Source organism: Stigmatopora nigra, chromosome 21 (genome assembly GCF_051989575.1).
Source record: "Stigmatopora nigra isolate UIUO_SnigA chromosome 21, RoL_Snig_1.1, whole genome shotgun sequence".
Taxonomy (NCBI): Eukaryota; Metazoa; Chordata; class Actinopteri; order Syngnathiformes; family Syngnathidae; genus Stigmatopora; species Stigmatopora nigra.
This window is the reverse complement of record NC_135528.1, coordinates 9,869,367-9,886,139: the sequence shown is the minus strand read 5'-3', so window position 1 is coordinate 9,886,139 and position 16,773 is coordinate 9,869,367. Positions and strand designations below refer to the sequence as shown.

The 16,773-nt window shown below is 56.3% G+C and overlaps 3 protein-coding genes across 5 annotated transcripts; 1 reads left to right on the top strand and 2 right to left on the bottom strand.

Moving 5' to 3' along the window:
* Positions 1-141: 141 nt before the first annotated feature.
* kdm1b (lysine demethylase 1B) lies at positions 142-5,803 on the bottom strand. Of its 2 annotated transcripts, XM_077743234.1 has the most exons (21): positions 5,536-5,803; positions 5,110-5,252; positions 4,806-4,927; positions 4,648-4,737; positions 4,458-4,569; positions 4,262-4,375; positions 4,166-4,204; positions 3,885-4,062; positions 3,615-3,799; positions 3,361-3,531; positions 3,196-3,270; positions 2,528-2,662; positions 2,161-2,332; positions 1,956-2,083; positions 1,714-1,845; positions 1,568-1,642; positions 1,380-1,496; positions 1,062-1,187; positions 848-970; positions 625-777; positions 142-545 (listed from the first exon to the last, which is right to left on the bottom strand). In XM_077743234.1, the coding sequence occupies exons 1-21, from the start codon at positions 5,786-5,788 to the stop codon at positions 462-464; spliced, it is 2,727 nt and encodes a 908-aa protein (XP_077599360.1). In that variant the 5' UTR covers positions 5,789-5,803; the 3' UTR covers positions 142-461. The 2 variants fall into 2 exon arrangements, with proteins under 2 accessions (XP_077599360.1, XP_077599359.1); XM_077743233.1 differs by having other exon boundaries at positions 4,166-4,375.
* cfap69 (cilia and flagella associated protein 69) lies at positions 5,348-11,418 on the top strand. Of its 2 annotated transcripts, none has more exons than XM_077743231.1 (24): positions 5,348-6,127; positions 6,229-6,373; positions 6,492-6,548; positions 6,618-6,683; positions 6,753-6,862; positions 6,937-7,013; positions 7,130-7,231; positions 7,356-7,508; positions 7,604-7,781; positions 7,979-8,102; positions 8,186-8,234; positions 8,328-8,452; positions 8,531-8,762; positions 8,876-9,040; positions 9,165-9,280; positions 9,350-9,468; positions 9,547-9,628; positions 9,711-9,903; positions 10,033-10,170; positions 10,225-10,343; positions 10,447-10,644; positions 10,770-10,856; positions 10,944-11,030; positions 11,137-11,418. In XM_077743231.1, the coding sequence occupies exons 2-24, from the start codon at positions 6,299-6,301 to the stop codon at positions 11,329-11,331; spliced, it is 2,847 nt and encodes a 948-aa protein (XP_077599357.1). In that variant the 5' UTR covers positions 5,348-6,127; positions 6,229-6,298; the 3' UTR covers positions 11,332-11,418. The 2 variants fall into 2 exon arrangements, with proteins under 2 accessions (XP_077599357.1, XP_077599358.1); XM_077743232.1 differs by having other exon boundaries at positions 5,352-6,127; positions 10,267-10,343.
* A 102-nt stretch (positions 11,419-11,520) lies between these two features.
* Positions 11,521-16,545, bottom strand: LOC144214666 (glycogen synthase kinase-3 beta-like). Its single transcript, XM_077743241.1, has 11 exons — positions 16,078-16,545; positions 15,136-15,221; positions 14,970-15,071; positions 14,799-14,882; positions 14,606-14,716; positions 14,396-14,526; positions 14,086-14,290; positions 13,845-13,940; positions 13,575-13,761; positions 13,414-13,485; positions 11,521-13,247 (listed from the first exon to the last, which is right to left on the bottom strand). The coding sequence occupies exons 1-11, from the start codon at positions 16,253-16,255 to the stop codon at positions 13,186-13,188; spliced, it is 1,314 nt and encodes a 437-aa protein (XP_077599367.1). The 5' UTR covers positions 16,256-16,545; the 3' UTR covers positions 11,521-13,185.
* Positions 16,546-16,773: the final 228 nt, after the last annotated feature.

Genomic DNA, 16,773 nt, shown 5'->3' with positions numbered 1-16,773 from the left:
TCTAATATAGAATTCCAACAAAAGACATCAGAGACAAAGAACACCGTGGTTTTTTTTGTCTTATTGAAATGAATGACTCACTGCCTGTTCTGATGTCATCCCTGAGAAAGAACAACTCCAATAACAACCCGCAGCCCAATATGCCTATTATTGAGAACTGCCGTTCATTTATGAACACAAAACAACAACAACAACAACATCTATAACCATACTTGCTCTCATTTAGCTCAAAAAGCCTGAAAAAAAGTGCAACAGACTGACAACTTTTTTGCGTACATACAACAAGAGTTGTACGAAAAGGTTTTCATTTGAAATAAGCCCTCGGCGGTGAGCCTCGGCCCACTGAACGTTAGTCCAATTATTTTGCCCGAGCCCTTGGTGGCACACGCGCCACGTGAGACACGCTTTGCCGCTGTTTACAGCCGTGCCGGCGAGTGGGGAGCACGCGGTGAAAAAACCTTTCAGAGGGCGGCCATTTTGCTGGCTTCTCGAACGCCGCTCAGGTAGGCGCCGGTCACGGTTTGAGGGAAGTGTCTGTTGGTGGCCTGGAAACGCAAGCCATACCCGTTATGTATTGCCTAATGGGCGGGGGGGGGGAGAAAGAAAAAAAGTTCCTAGTCGTACCTCGCCCGCAAAGAACAATTTCCCCTGAACGTCCTCGGCGATGATGTCGTACGCCTCGCCGCTGCCGCCCATTTTCACAAAGCTGTAGGACATTTGCGACCACGCGTCTTTGCTCCAGTGTGTGACCATGAAATGCAGCGGCTCCGGGACTTCCTGTGCAAAAGGACGGAGAACGTTGGGGAGACCTTCTCACCACAGAGGAACGACAAGACGCCAGCGCCACCTGCTCCTTGAAGAGTTCCCGGAGCACCTTCACGCACTCCGCCGCCACGTCTTTGTCTTGCAGGTCCCGCACGGCGCCCACGGCGTCCCCGGCAATGACGGACATCAGCACGGCCTGCTTCCCCTGCGCGCACGGCGGCGGGCGCGTTGGTACCGCTGGCGGGCGCGTTGGTACCGCTGGCGCTGGGCCTCCATTTCGGGGATCAAAAACCAACCTGAGGGTCCATGTCGTAGAAGACGGTGAACATGCCTCGCTTGTCCGGCGTCGGCGGGATGTGCCCAAAGTAGTCGGCCCCTTGGATTTTGCCGTCCCAGAATCTGTATGGAAACTTGAGGGCGATCTGAGGGGGGAAATTCACAGTAGGATGAAAGCAACGGCAGGAGGAGGAGGAGGAGGAGGAGGAGGAGGAGGAGTGGCCTCAATTCTCAGCAATCCATTCTACGTGAAATGTTAGCTCGTGTCTCTTTGAATTCCACGCCCCAAAATGAAAATAAATTGAAATAGGACACGTGGGTTTGAGCAAAGGGTCTACCTTCTCGATGATGCCTCCTCCCAGACTGTGGATGGCTTTCATTTTCCTCTCTGGAAGCGGAGGGACAAAGTGGATATAGTTCTTCTGCAGCAGCGTCAGTGGCAGCGTGACCAGAACCTGGAAAAAGCAGCCAAAAAAAAACAAAAAATCAAAGTGCTGCGAGGAAGGGGCTCGCTACGCCATTTTACCTTCTTTGCCGTCCACTGGGAGCCGTTTGAGCAAGTGACTCGGACCACGTCGCCCGAGTGCTCGATGGCCGTCACCTGAAATGGAGAGAAGACAGTTAAAGAGAAGAGGGGGGGGAAAAAAAAAAAAAGAGTGGCGATTCCCCTACCGGGCACTTTTTGCGGATGTCCAGGCCCTCGGCCAGTTTGTGGAGCAGGGTGCCGTAGCCCTCGGTGAGCAAGGTGTGTTCTCCCGAGAACTGCGCAAAGAATTCGTTGTGGTCCCAGGACCTGGCGGAGACCTGAGGGCACAAAGGAGACCAGAGGGCACAAAGGAGACCAGAGCGCCGCTCCTACTTCTCCGGAAGGCCAAAGGACGGCCGTTTTTTAGCCCCCGCCCCCGCTCTCTCACCTGCTTTAAAGAGCTGCCACAAGCGTACTCCAGGTTGCTCAGGTGAAAGTCAAGCACTTTTTCCTCCAGCTCACTGAAGTGGATGCCAGATTCCTGAAGAAAGCTCTTTTTCAGCTCCTGCACTTTTTCTGCCGGCAAACGCGAGCGCTTTTGAATTTCTGCGCCGAAAAACCAAAAAGAAAGCGGGCCGGCGGCCAGACGGCACCTCCGAGCGGCACGTCTTGGCTCTGCGACTTGTCCTTCCTCCACTCGGACACCACGTCCAGGATGGCGTTGAAGTGGAAGTCCATGCGCTTGTCGATGGAGGGGTCCGTGGCCTGCCCGCCCTCCTGAAACAGGTCGCAGCGTTCCCCGAGTTTGTGCATGCCAAGGCCCATCTAAGGACGGGGGGGAGACGGGTTTAGACCAGGGGCGGGCCGACGGGCGGGCCGGCGTCTGGGCCGGCGTTTGGGCCGGCGTTTGGGCCGGCGTCTGGGCCGGCGTCTGGGCCGGCGTTTGGGCCGGCGTCTGGGCCGGCGTCTGGGCCGGCGTCTGGGCCGGTGTCTGGGCCGGCGTTTGGGCCGGCCGCTCACCTGCTCGCACATGAGGGCCATGGGGTTGTTGACGCAACCGTTGACGATCTGGGCTCCCCGACCCACCACCACGCCCATTCCCGCGTCGTCCCACACGCGCCCGCCGATTCTGTCGCGGGCTTCCAACACCAGGACCTGTCAATGGTTGGGTGGAAAATTCAAGCTTTTATTTTCTGCAATGCTTACTAAATGAAGGGAGTTCATTTACTTTGGCATTTTTTTAAATCGATGAAAAAGAATAGTAAACAGAAAACATTGGCTCAAAAAGCAAATCAAACAAGTGCCTAGTGCATTGGGGGTGGGTGTTTGCGCTCCTCAAGGGCCGTCGCTAGCGGCTGTAGCTTTTTGCTTCCAGCACAGGGCAAGCAGAGTCCAAGCAGAACGGGCTTTGATGGGATTGTTAAACAAGAAGCACCTGGCAGCAATTCACCGATTGCACTCGCCACACACAATATCGCCGGAAGGCTTTTCTCTTTCGAGAGCTTTTTCACCAAAGCACCCTGGCTTTGTCAAATAATTTGCCCACTTTCTCACTCTTTTTCAATCCATCAATCAATAAAATCATATATTGTAAAAGAGGAGGCTGACCAAAAAAAGAAGCCAAATTGGAGCCATTTCTCATCAAAATGATTGGAAATAGACGGACGGACGGATTGAAGTCAACTCACCTGAGTGCCAAAGTTTTGCAGCTGGCGGGCGGCCGCCAGCCCCGAGGCCCCGGCGCCGATCACGATGACGTTTTTCTGCAAAAGGGTCACAAAGTAAGCCGGGGGTCGGAGGGGCTTTTCCGCCCAGGGCCCGAGCTCAAACCCGAGCTCGAGCCCGAGCCTCACCGTGCGATGCTTCTCGGGGAGCAGGGGCCGCTGGACGCTCAGCGCCCCCGTGTTGACCAGACCCTTCCTGCTCATAAAGTGGAGCACGCGCTCCATCTCCTCCACGCAGCGTACGCGGACCAGCCCGCGCACCACCACGTGCGTCACGCACTTTTTCACCGTCAGCACCTCCTGCCGTTGGGGGAGGGGGTTGTTATTCGATGCTTCAATTGGGTGGGAGGAATGAAAAAAAAAAAAAAATCTGCCTCGCCAACCTTGCAGTCTTTGTGCCAGGAGGCCAGAATGAGATTGCGCAGCGCCAAGTACATGGTGGGGTCGCGGGAAAATTCGGGGAATTCGTAAAGTTCATCCAGTTCCATCATGTCGGGCCTGACGCACAGCGCTTTGCCGCATTCGTTGGGCTGGTAGAAGGGCTGGAAGTACGGGCAAAGTCCTGCGACTGAGAAGGGGGGGGGGGGTTCTTTGTGAGGATGGCGAGGACGAAAAAGCGCCGGCACCGTCCGCCTTCGAGCACACGCACTTACTTTTGGGCTGGACGGCTCGACAGTGGTCGGCCCCGGGTACGCCGGGAGAGCCGGACGGACTCATGCCCACGCAGTCGGGGTAGTACGCCGCCAGGAAGGGGGCGGCCGGGCTGTCTTTCAATAGCGGCGGCAGAATCAGCATGGAGTGCCAGCGGCTGCTGCTCACCTCCGCCACTCTCTAAGGCGAAGGCCAATCGATCACAAGGGAACACAAGCACGGAGGGGAGGGGTTAGGGTTAACCCTAACCCCCCCCCCCCCCAGAATCAGCCCACTCACTGACCAGGTCTTCCGGCTGACAGCACTGGTCCGCCCCCTCGTTCTGCAAAGGGAGGCACGGGCGTGAGGCGGAAATTCCCGCCAGCGGCCGGCGCTTTACCTTGACGTTGTTGAACTTGATCCCGCAGCGGTAGGCGTCCGTCAGCGAGGGGGTCAGCTGGATCTCCTTGGTCAGCTGACGCCACTTCCTGCAGTCGGCTTTGGTGCACTGCACCTGAAGAACGTCACACGACACGCCGTCCTCAGCTCGAGCGCTCCCGCTCCCTCCCGCTCCCTCCCGCTCCTTTGCGTTTTACCCAGTAGGGGAGCTGCTGATCCGCCATGAAGGCTTTGAGACTGGGCTCGCTTTTGCCGTTGCCGGTCCAGGCTTTTTTCCACACGGAAAAGGTCTCGTAGCCGTCTTTGTGACTGAAGAGAACCGGAGGTTCGAGATCATTTGCCCGCCGTCATCTTGGATCCCGGCGCCCGGGCGGCCTTCCCGCTCACCTTCGGTAGTAGTGGTCGAAGCACTCGTTGCAAAAGTGCTCGCCGCACGACAGGTGGTACCAGCGAGACGTGTATCCGTTTTTAGCGCATCTGCGTAAAGAACGCGCGACGGCCGCTTCAGTTTCTCGCCGAGACCCCGGTGGAAATACGCCTCCCACCTTTCCGAGGCGCTGGCAAAACAGACGGGATAGGTCGCCGAGCAGCCCGCCTTCTCGCACTTTCTGTATTTCTTCTCCGATTGGTCCTCTTCCTCTTCGGTGTCCGTGGCTTTCCTTTTGCTCTGGAAGAAATGCAAAGGAATGCGGTCGACCACTGACGGACCATTATTCATTTTGGAAGACGGAATGTGCAAATGGCCCCCCGACGCCATCGGTGGTTGCCGGCTTGGGGGTAAGCCCGGCTCCTTTGAGTAGGTTAACCGGGTGGCGTGGCATGGCATTGGGTCGACCGAGACACCTTTACCTGTCCAGGTGGAGGGTTGTTGGTGCGTTTCACCCGAATGTTGCTCTGCCTCCCAGATGAACGAAGGGCCTGGCCCTCGCCAGGGGACTCCCCGGAGCTTCTCCTTTTGGCTCGCCGGGCACCGGAGCCGTTCCCGGGGTAGTCTGCGGAACAACAGGCCCCGTCCCCACCGTGAGAGACATTGGTAACATCACGGGACAAAGCGGTGCTCCGCCCGGGCCCTTTGTCGCGCAGACAAAAACAACCTGACGGCCTTTCCGAAGCGTCGGCCTGTCAGCTTTCCAAAGAAATACGGCCGAGGGAACGACATGCGAGTCAGTTGAGCGTGGCGAAAAGAAAAGTAGCTTTCTCCAGACAGCTAACTGCGTGCTCGCGCGTGCCACGTTTAGCCAGTCGCTGCTAAATGCTACATTGGAGCTCACTCACCTGCGTCCGAAAGCATGTTGTTGTGTTCGCGTCTTCGCAGCGCTTCTTGGTTTTTGTACTGTTGTGTCTCGAAGCCAACTTTCTCACTCGTGCTACTTTTATTGTTTTGCTGGTGGATAAAAGCGTTGTTGTTGTTGCCGTTGTTGTTGTTGTTTCTGTTGCCGGAATAGCACTGCCGGTCTGGGGAGGAAATGGGTGGTTCCCTCCAAATGTTCGACCCCCCTCTCTCGCCGTCGCTGTCGTTTGTTACCATAGCGACTGTACATGACACTTTGTTTTACGGTGCTTTCAACAAATCTTGGACATTTGGATACTCGGACTGGCTTACAGAATATACCGGTTATGATGAATGAACGTAGTTTAAACCATACTTGGAGTTTTATAAATACGCTTAAAACAACTGGTTATGCTGCATTGTTTTGTACGGTGTTTTTTGTTTTGTTTTGAATATCAGGTGACTCAGTTACCCCTTTTCGTGCCGGACAAGTGCCGATTTTACAATTGTTTTAAATGCACCACCAAGACTCGTAGCGTTTTGACAAGACGGTGATATTTGGAGTGATCACCAGCTATTTTGAAGTTCTTAATCAAGGTTACTTATAAAATATGTCGAATGATATAAAACTTGATATAGATTTGTTATCTTTTGTCCCGTTTGGGCGCGTTTTGTCACATTTTCGTCGTCTTTTGCAGTGAAGAGTGAGCAATGGTTGAGGACAAACGTCAATACAATCAATAAGTTGATTATCTTCTAAATCCAAAAATGGATTCGTGTGAAGTGGTGCACAGAAGGAACGCCTCAGTCGTGCGCTCGAGAATGTCAGATCAAGTTGAGACGGTACCTTCCTTAATAGTGTTTGAATGGTGCCGTGTAGTTGCCTAGCTTTCAGAGCTTTGCACGCTTCTACAGAAGTGGAAATTTCACCCCAAATAACCAGTGTTGTCAATGTTGGCAGTACTCCAGAATTCTGGACCTGGGCAAGGTGATTTCCCTGCTGGAAGACCCGCTGACAGTAAGTCACCAGCGTCTTTCTTTTGCATGATCTGTGCACTTTACGGCCACACTTCTCTGCCTTTTCCAGACGCACTTGCAGGAGCGACACATATTTGTGCTGAAAAAGCTGCTGAAGAGGAAACAAGGGGGCTTCGTATCCTTTCTTTTACGCCCGGCGGGACTCGGTGCTCTCTTCCACGTGATTTCCCTGAGCCTTGTCCAGCTACTGAGGGAGCTGGCGAGCATCACCAGAATCCTCAACGTCTGCGGCGAGAAGGCCAAAATGCATCCGGAATATTGCCGCATCTTGTGCGAGGCGCTGAACATCTCTAGGTAGGAGGCGTTCCCGCCGCCGTCGGCCCAGAAACTTGCCTTTCTTGACCCGTGGGCTGGCCGTGTGGCTGGAGGCTTCCCTTCCTGAAGGAGAAGATGTCGGACGAGGTCCACTACGCCGAGGACGTCAAGCGCTTCCTCTCCCGAATGGGTACGCCGGCGGCGGCGTCCATCCCACCCGGGGGGGGGAGTCGGGTTGTCGGTGTCGCCGGTTGGGATGCTCCAAATCCTCTGCCTCAAGCTCACGTCGAAGCCTGATGTATGCAGGCTACCTGATGACGGTGCCAGACAGCCAAGTGAGGCGCCAGGTGGTGGCCTCGGTCAAGTCTTTCTACAGCTGCGCCGCTCCCGTCCCAGCGTCGCTGGACGGTAGGGCCCCGTGGTGGGGTCCCGTGGTGGGGTCCCGTGGTGGGGTCCCGTGGTGGGGCCCCGTGGTGGGGTCCCGTGGTGGGACCCCGCGCCGCCTCCGTCTAACGATGTCCCACCCACGCAGATCCCCAGCCGACGTCTCCCGGCTACCGACTCCAGCTTCTGGAGCGTAGCGACCTGGCCAAGACGCTCTTCCTGTCCATCGCGGCGCTGGAGAGGGAGCCCGCCGTCAAACTGCTGCTCTTGCAAACGCTGCAGATGCTGTCCAGCACCTCCGGTGGGTGGAGGGGGAGTGGGGGAGGGGGTGTTGCTCTTCTTCATTTGGAAGCGGACGGCACGTGAGCTGAGCGCCGGCCGGGACTCTGTGCCTAGATAAGAACTGCGCTCTGATGCTGAGCGTGCGGGGCGCCGAGAGCGTCTGTCTGCGCATGAACGAGCCGGACGCCAGCGGCATGATCCTCTTCCACTCCACTGAAATTCTCTGGAATCTTCTCGACAGGGGAAACGGGGCCGAGGCGGCCGGCCAACTCAACAGCTTGGAATGCGCCACGTACGTCCAATGGCCGTAGGACAGGGGTGGGCGAGTGGGCTCCTCGACAGGCCTTTCCCAGTCAGATTCAGAGCGGAAAGGGCTCTCTCGGGGAGCGGCTGTAGGAACGTTAGCCACAGCCTGGGCCTCACGAGCCAATGTCATCCCTCTAGTGGAAATCTTTTGCAAGACTTTTTCTGTGGCGTGCGTCTCCTTAGCTCCCTGAAAGAAGCCTTCACCCGCGCCGTGCTGAACTCCTCGCGGCAGGCCGACCTCCAAGTCCGAAACGATCTGCTGGTGCTGACCACGCTCTTTGCCCAGAACTCCAGCGCTCTGCTCATGGTGAGTGACGCCTCGCGGCGCCCCGGGACCGGATAGGTCAGGGTGCAGCGCCGGCCGCTCCCATGGTGCGTCTGCTTTGGCAGGAGAGTCTCTTCGCCAAGCAGCTGGTGGCGCTGAGCACATTTCCCGAGCGTGAGGCCCCCGCTCCCGTCCGCCGGCCGGGTTGGTTCCCCGAGCGTTCCGTATTTGACGGAGGCCTTTCTCCCCGCCCGGCCTTCCCGCCAGTGGCCGGCCGCGGGGACTCTCTGGCGGGCAGGCTGAAACTGACGTTCAACATGGAGGACCTGCAAATGAAGAAATTGCTGTTAAATTTGCTGGTGGTCATGTCCAGGGATCCCGCGGCCATCCCGGTAGTTGCCGTCGCCGTTGCCGTCGCCGCCGCCGTTGCCGCCGCCGTCACGCAACGTCACTCTGATGTGGTGGCGCAGATTTTCAAGGAGGAACAAGTGATCCTGGCTCTGCTGACGCTGGCCAGGCCCCCCGCGCCCGCGCCAGAGGGGAAGGTGGGTTATCGCGACTGGTCGCCCGTCCAGGTGGAGGAGCTCCAGCTGCAGGCTCTGGCCGTCCTGGCCACCGTCGGCCCGCTCATGCTGGACCACTACATGTCCTGCTACGGCAACGTGGAACTGCTGCACCTGCTGGACTGGTGCGCCACGGAAGGCGAGAGAGCGCCGTTGGGCTCGGGGTTGGGGTCGGTGTCGGGATTGGGATCGGTCGGGATCGAGATCGGGATCGAGATCGGGGACTAGACCTGACCTGGCTTTCCATTCCAGACGGATACGGCGGGCAAGGCCACAGTTTCCACGCCACCGGCGGACGAGGAAGCAAGAAGGCTCACCTGCGCTACTCCATCAGACTGATGAGATCCGTCACCTCTCTGGCCGACGCGGCCCTCAACCAGGACTTGTGCGACCAGGGGACCATACACCTGCTTTTAGGTCAGCGAGGAGGGCTCCGGGATGGGGTCGGGGGGGGGGGGGGGGGGGGGGGGGGGGGGCGGTATTTTCCGGGCCTTTTTTGACCGGGGAACGCCGCTCCCACATCTGCCCCCGTTCCCCCCAGGACTTTTGATGGAGATGGAATCCGCCCCCGGCGAGGAAGACGCCCTTGCGGTGGAGATGAAGTCCGACATGCAGATGATCATTTCGGCTCTGTGCCAAGGCGACGTGCACAAAAAGGTAGCGCGGACCGGCGCAAATTCTCCAAAGAGTGCTAACGTCGGGCGGGCGTGCGGGCTGCCCTCGCAGGAGTTGTTTGGAGTGGATGGCGTGGAGATGACCATCCACTTCCTGAGGAGAGGCGCCGGAATGTTCTACAGCGGCCTGGGACACAACAAGCTCCTCCTCTCCAGCCTAGTGTGCCTGCGGTGAGCGCCGCCGGCGTTAAGCATCACGGGGAGGACTTTGAGTTGGGAGACTCAGTCTGGCAAATGTTGACCTTGCAGCACCTGCGTGGTGGGATGCTTTACCACAGAGGATTGCTTCCTAGGCCGAGATGGTGTGCTGGTTCTACTGGACCTTCTCAATGTAAGTGACTGAGCCCAGATTGGGTGCAGATCTCTTAGGGGGGGGGGGGGGGTTCAGCGCTCACGCCTGTGGGCCCCTTCAGTCCAGTCCCAAGAATTTGCACGGGGTGGTCCTGTCCACGCTGCTGGAGCTGTGCGACAACCAGAACACCGTCCCCCAACTCCTGATCTGGAGCGACGGCGACGGGGTGACGGCGCCCAGTCTGCTGCTGCGCTTGTGGAGGCGGGAGGAACAAGAGCTGGGGATAGAGAGAAACCAACACGGCGGCATCTTAGGTCGGTGGCTCCCACCTTGGCCCGTCATCCAGTGGAGCCGTCCCATCTCCTTCCCATCTCCTTCCTTCCTTCCTTCCTTCCTTCCTTCCTTCCTTCCTTCCTTCCTTCCTTCGTTCCCTCTTCTTCCAGATCCCAGGCTGCCCGTCCTGGCTCATCGGATATCCGGCGACGGGCGTCCGACGTCCAATTTGGAGACGGCCAGCGCCAGCGTGCTGGAGATGCAAGAGAACCTGCTGGCCAAGATTTATTTGATCTTCTGCACAATTGGTAAGAGCTCACACAGCACGGCAAAGAAAATCACTTGGCCGACCGGAGGCCCAGCGCCAGCTCCGGCCGGGCCCCATCCTTCTCGCTCTGGCCTAGGTTTCCACGACCTCCCGGGACTGTCCGTAAAAGACCGGGTGACCCTGAGTATCGTCAAGAGGTACCTGGATTTCAAGGTCAGAAGAAAAGGAATTTTCCCCTTCAGATTGCCCCCTGGTCCGGCGTGGCCTAAAACGGGAGCTGAAACATTGGCCGTTTGATGATGGCGCCGCCACGCAGGTGAGCGAGCTGTGGGAGGAGATCACCCGCGAGCTGCAGCTGGAGGACGTCCGGCCCGTCACGCCGGACCTGGAAATCCTGCACGCCGCCCGCCACATGTCGCAGCGCGCCGCCGAAGCGGCGGTGGCCGAGCAGGAGGAGATCCTGCGCCGATCCGCCCGGGACGCCGGCAGAGAAGAAGAGCTCGTGTATCGAGAGGTGAGTGAGTGAGTGAGTGGGTGGGTGGTTGGGCGTTTGACTGGGCGCCTGCCGGGCGCCTGCCGGGCGCCACGTGTTCCGGGCAAAATGATGGCTCCCCCGGCCGGGGCTCTGTCTCCTCGCAGATGAAGTCTCACTGGAAACAACGGCAGCTTCGGGCCAAGTCGTGGAGCAACTTTGTCTCACGGACGTCCCACTACGACGTCCTGCGGGTGGGTTTTGTCCGCCGGCACCCTTCTCTTCCCCTCGCCGGCATGGTTCTCTCCTCTGCAAGGGTCTGCTTCTTTCCCACCCGGCAGGAAATCAAAGAAAAGCGGGAGAAACACGTGGAGGCCATCCGGACCCAGCTGCCAAACGCCAAGGAGGTCGGACGGCATCCCGAAGAGGTGGGAGGGCCGTCGTCGGTGGCCCGGATTTGGCCTCGTCGGTGGTTGACAAATCTTAAGCCAAAGGCTACATACGCCAGCTAGCCAGTGTGTCCGCCCGCGGCAGGTTTACCTGGGGCGGCTGTTGGTGGAGGCGCGAAGCCGGGCCCGCGGCGGCGGCGTCAAGCTCAAAGTGCTCCAGACTCCCGTCATGGCGGCGGCGCACCTGGAAGCCATGCGGGCCCCCCGGGAGCCGGACTACTTTGACGCCGTGGTGGTGGCGAAAGCCGGATGCCAATCTCTGGGAAAAATAGCCAAATGAAGTCCGGGTCACTCTTTGTGGGCTCGGCCGCCAGACATCCGTCCAGCAAAACACGTACAAATACATTTGATGAGAACCCTAACCCAATTCTGAAACAAAAGCCTGAGCCTTACTATATATACATGGTCGTTTGGACGATGGGATGCAAGAGTACTAATCATTGCTGAAATAACGCTAAAGCTGTGAGCGTTCAACACTTTCATCATCCCTTTATTACATTAAATGAATTGACATACTCACGCGCGCACAGAAGACAGACAAACAGCTTTCTTTTCTTTCTTTCTTTCGCTCTCTCCATCTCAGCAAAACTATTGGTGGATACAAAAAGAAAAACACACGCACGCACACGGAGGCCTTTGTTTGCGGTTGCGCCACAAAAATGTCCTCCAAGGATGGTTAGCAGCACGTCTCCCTCTGCTCCCCGCTATATGTACAGAATACGCCAGTGCGAGTGACTTGAACTTGAAATGGGTTATCCTCTCTCACGCACGCAATTTGCGCGAGGTCATTTGGGCCCACCCGACGGCGACGTCAAAAGATTGCGGGGAAGGGGCGAGGGCTTCACGGGACAAACGGCACAAGCTTTTTCGTCGTCTTTTTGCACTATTTACAAGGCGACACGACGGTGTATGTACAGAATAAACAAGCACAAAGGTGTGGGCGGAACCGGTGGCATAAACACAGCTCTTTCATAGAACACAAAAAGTCAACAGCCCAATTAAAAAACGAAAAACCAAGATATTGACAAACGCCGTGGGATTGAACAGACTAGAAGGGAAATGACGTCAACAAAGCCAAGCAACGTGCTGGGAAATCAAAACGTCGGAAACGAGGGCCAAAAATCCCAGACACCAAAATATAAATAAGGAGAGGTGGTGTGAGAGTTGCTACATGAGGACCACCACCACCACCACCACCACCACCCGTGCAAAAATCCCCCTCAAAATCCCACGGTAGCAACTAACACAAGTCAAACTAAGGGAATCTAGTGTTTCCTTGGCCAAGGCGTCACGCCACAAAATATTTCTTGGGCCTTCTATCATAATAAAAATGAAACTGGGCTATGAAAATGGCGGGCAGTCAACTCACGGCCAGCTTCCACCTCTTTTACATTGGGAGGACTGACTGCCAGTAAATGCTCATCAACCAATTGGCGGCCGATGACGGCCGATGACGGCCGATGGCGGCCAATGGCTTGACGGAGGCTTTTAAAAGGGGATTGCTATTTACGCTTCTCCAAAGCGGCGACACAATTTCTACAACTAATCCTACACATCTCAGGGGCTAAAAAATAAATAAAAATACTGGCATTTTCCAGAAAGTAAAAAGTAGGAAGCGGCATAAAAATAGGAAGCATCTCCGGAGTGGACATCTACTCTGGCCAGATGACAACATTCTCCTGGGCTCCAATTTATTTGCACTTGACAATCATTTCTAATCTCAACAAATGAGGAAAATATGTGTGTGTGTGTGTGTGTGTGTGGGTTCAAATAAATAAAGACAAGCATGGAGGAAGTGGGTGGAGAATGGCAAATAACATTTAAAATGAAGGGGGGGAAAAGCTTATATTACAGAGGACCAGCCCCCACTATTGAACCTTCGCATACCACTGGAGCAGTCGTCAGACTATGTGTATGTAGACGTATGTGTGTGTGTGTGTGTGCGTGCGTGCGTGCCAACGTTCTCTGTCTAAACGCGCCCGCTGTACAAAAAAACATCATTGACGAGGAGTGCGAGCGGCGACGGCGCCAAGATGAAGCGGGTTACATATGGGTGGGTGTGCGCCACTTGAAAAAAGCCAAAGAGAGAATGGGTGGGGCATTGGAGGAGTTGGCCTGGTCATCATTCGCCGTCTTAAATGCTGTTAAGAGTTCCTGGTACGGATCCAAGTTGGGAGGAATCCGGCCCGGTGCCATCTACACGAGACACAACAACAGATTGCTTTTGGGACCGGGCCGCGGGACCGGGCCGCGGGACCGGGCCGCGGGACCGGGCCGCGGGACCGGGCCGCGGGATCGGGCCGCGGGACCGGTGGGCTCACGGACGGAGAAAAAAAAAACCCTCCAAAAACAGCCACCTTACCGTGAGCGGCCGTATGAGCGCGCGCGTGCGGAGGGACCAGCGTGGAGTTCAACTGAGGTTGGATGGACAACTCTGTACAAAGCACAAAACAAACGCTTCAATTCTCTTCAAAGACAAAAAAAGAGCCCACTGGATCCCTGTGAGGCGCAACTGGGATTTACCGCTGGTGCTGAAGTTGAAGAGCGCCGGCAGGTCCCGCCCGCTGGGCAGCCGCGCGTTGGGCTGCCGCAGCTCGTCGAAGAAGCCGTGCGAGCAGGCCTCCAGCGGCGAGAGGCGCGACGCCGGCGTGTACTCCAGCAGCCGGGAACACAGCAAAATGGCCTCGGGCGGCGTGCGCGGTTTGAACACCTGCCGGGCGGGCCACACCCATATCCGTCTGCTGCGCCTTTATGGAAAAACGTGACCACCCCCCCCCACCCCACACACACTACCTTGGTCCACGGATGAGCTTTGATCTGAGGGAACTTGAATTCGGTGTAGTTGGGATTCATCTCCCGGATCTGCTCCCTGGTCGGGGTGCCCAGGACCTGGGGAGAGAGGCCGGACACTTTAGGGGGGGGGGGGGGCGCATTTGTGTTCTGGGAGGTGGGGCGAGCCGGGTTGGACGTGGGCCGGCCGACCCAGTGGTGCTCTGGTCCGGCCTCTGTGTTCCGGTCGGCCACGCCGGCTCACCTTGATAATCTCCACCAACTGGTCCACGCCGCTGTCGCCGGGGAAGATGGGCTGGCCCAGCAGCAGCTCGGCCAGGACGCAGCCGGCCGACCAGATGTCGATGTTGGCCGTGTAGTCGGTGGCCCCGAAGATGAGTTCGGGCGCCCGGTAGTAGCGCGAACAGATGTACGACACGTTGGCCTCGCCGCGCACCAGCTGCTTGGCGCTGGGGGACGGGGGGGGGGGGCAGGCGCGTGTGTCGTCGATGGGGTGGCCGGAAAGGACATTACGGGAACCCCTCCCCGATGTCAACTGGGCCGACGCGGCTCACCTGCCAAAGTCGCACAGCTTGAGGATGGCCGTTTCCGGGTCCACCAGCAGGTTCTGCGGCTTGATGTCCCGGTGACACACGCCTTGCGAGTGGATGTAGGCCAAACTGCGAAACAGCTGGTACATGTACACCTGAGGGCGGCAATAAAAAGATTCAGACCCGAGGACATGAAGAAAAAAAAAAAAACTATCTCAATACCGAACGACCGACCTTGACATAGACGATAGGAATGATGCTCTTGTTTTTGTTGAAATGCCGGGCAACCCTATAGACCGTCTCAGGGACAAAGTCCAGCACCAAGTTGAGGTACACTTCATCCTTCTGAAGGAGTTAAAAAAAAAAAAAAGATAGTTCAATAGCCAGCACAAAAAAAAAATGTATGCGCACGGACTAAATGTCAAACCTTCTCTCCGCTGGAGTAGAAGAAGTAACGCAGTCTGACAATGTTACAGTGGTCCAACTTCCTCATGATCTGCAGCTCACGATTCTAGCAGAGCAAGTCCAAGGAAAAGCTCAAGTCCTTCTCCGACCTTCCGCCATCGGCATATTAACCTCAATGGCCAGCGGCCTTTACCTTAAACCTTTTATCTTGGAGAACTTTTTTGATGGCCACCATCTCCTGGCTGTCCACCAGTCGCGCCTGGTAAACCACCCCGAAGGAACCGTTGCCGATCACCTGAGGCCAGAGAAAAGGCGGCCTCACATTTGGTCCAAAGGGGGGCGGCGCTGTCAAATCTCACCTTGATGTCCGTGTAGGAGACTTCTTGGGGGCGGTCCGGGCCCTGACCCGGGGTGGCCACCACCGTGGTCACCTTGCCGCTGTCTCCTAGGAAACGGGAAGACACATTCCCATCATCTCACGTAGGACCATCACACTTTTTTTCCATTTGGTTTTTGTATTTTTGACCCCAGCTTAGTAAGACACCTTCTTCGTCGTCACTCTGGAGCATCACGTTGACATTTAAGACGACAGAGCGGGTAAATCGACGGGGGAAATTGTCCCAAAATAGGCCACTACAGGCAAATGATTCCCTGGGCAATTTACTAGCTGAATTTGTGGAGAAGGATACAAGAGTTGGAACCCATTGAAATGCATTCAAAAAAATGTTCCGTGGCCTGCGTTCGATTGTCCATTGACGTTTAAAGCTCAATGTCATTGATGAGCCTCATTTATACGGTGTTCGCGCTCAAGCCGCTCCATAACCATCATTTGATACGGGCCGAACGAAGAATCCTTTCCGAGCCCGCAAGGACGACCTTGTGAGCGGGCAACTTTCCAGCCGGGAGCCCCGCGATGCGAGTCACCGGCAGGCAGCGAACAATGACCGCTCGCTCTGCAACGGAGTTTGGGATTTGTTTTTTTGGTTTTTCTTCACAGCCGGACGGGTTTCGGGAATAAATCCATATCGATGCTCGCTTAAACAGCGAGTTTCGTGCAACGGCGTGAATGGAAAAAGTCAAATCAAAATAGGGAGGATTTTGAGACGAGCTCGTCAATAAAGACTGGGCGGTGAATTTGCAAGGTACAAAACAAGTGGCTAAAGGTAGCATGCTAACTAGCAGGAACGACTGTCTTGTGACTCTAGTCTACATCGTGTGCAAAATAAGTCAAGACAGCTCGGCTCGCCCGCAACACAATTTCCCCACAAATATGGTTTTCAAATGATTCTTTCAAAACTTACTGGCTAGCTTGAGGTTGGAGCATCCCGATAAGCTGCTGTTGCTGCCGGAGGCCTGTGAGACCCCGGACTTTCCTGTGCTGCTCCCCACGGCAGCGGCTGATCCTGCGGGCGCGGCGGCTCCTGGAACTCCTGGCGGCTCGGCAAACGAGCTGGTCCTGGGCCGCCCGCTGCCGCTCATATCTTTGCGCAGAGCCTCGCGGTTGTCTTCCCACGTTTCTTCCCCACCCCCCGCGGCCGAATGACTCAGTCTTGAGGGAAATGCGAGCACGGCGACAGTTAGCAATTTAGCACAGGACACGCCGAGAGTCGCAGCTACTGCTGCTGCCGCTACTACTACTACTGCTACTGCTACCACTGCCGCTGTTGCCGCCACAGGCTGACGTCTGCCCGCCTGGCCGCTGAGCTGGTTAGCTGTTGCTAGACACCCAGAAACAGCCTGCGCGCAAAGCCTATCGGGAAATGAAGTTCATCCGACAGCTCGCTCGAGCTATGTTCTGACTCGGATAGTTGGAACAACTACAAACCTATATTTGACGTTGGATGGAGGCCAAACTAAAACAAGTACCACAGATTGCAGTTTTTAAATGGGATTATGAGAGTTTCATTGAAGCTTTGCCACAAAATGTATATTTTCTGACCAACAGTATTTGAAAGACTTTTGGAAGAAAAGTGTTGAATTCAACTCATGACTAGAGT

Bases quoted from the DNA above. Each gene is read 5' to 3' on its own strand.
- cfap69 (XM_077743231.1), top strand. From the start codon at position 6,299: ATGGATTCGTGTGAAGTGGTGCACAGAAGGAACGCCTCAGTCGTGCGC. The intron at 7,782-7,978 runs GTACGTCCAATG...GCGTCTCCTTAG, and splicing joins AACAGCTTGGAATGCGCCAC to CTCCCTGAAAGAAGCCTTCA. The intron at 10,344-10,446 runs GTCAGAAGAAAA...GCCGCCACGCAG, and splicing joins AGAGGTACCTGGATTTCAAG to GTGAGCGAGCTGTGGGAGGA.
- kdm1b (XM_077743233.1), bottom strand. From the start codon at position 5,788: ATGGTAACAAACGACAGCGACGGCGAGAGAGGGGGGTCGAACATTTGG. The intron at 4,570-4,647 runs GTGAGCGGGAAG...GGTTCTCTTCAG, and splicing joins TTCGACCACTACTACCGAAG to TCACAAAGACGGCTACGAGA. The intron at 4,063-4,165 runs GTCAGTGAGTGG...CCTTCGCCTTAG, and splicing joins GCTGTCAGCCGGAAGACCTG to AGAGTGGCGGAGGTGAGCAG.
- LOC144214666 (XM_077743241.1), bottom strand. From the start codon at position 16,255: ATGAGCGGCAGCGGGCGGCCCAGGACCAGCTCGTTTGCCGAGCCGCCA. The intron at 15,072-15,135 runs GTGAGATTTGAC...CTCTGGCCTCAG, and splicing joins TCTCCTACACGGACATCAAG to GTGATCGGCAACGGTTCCTT. The intron at 14,291-14,395 runs GTGAGCCGCGTC...CCCGTCCCCCAG, and splicing joins AAGCTGTGCGACTTTGGCAG to CGCCAAGCAGCTGGTGCGCG.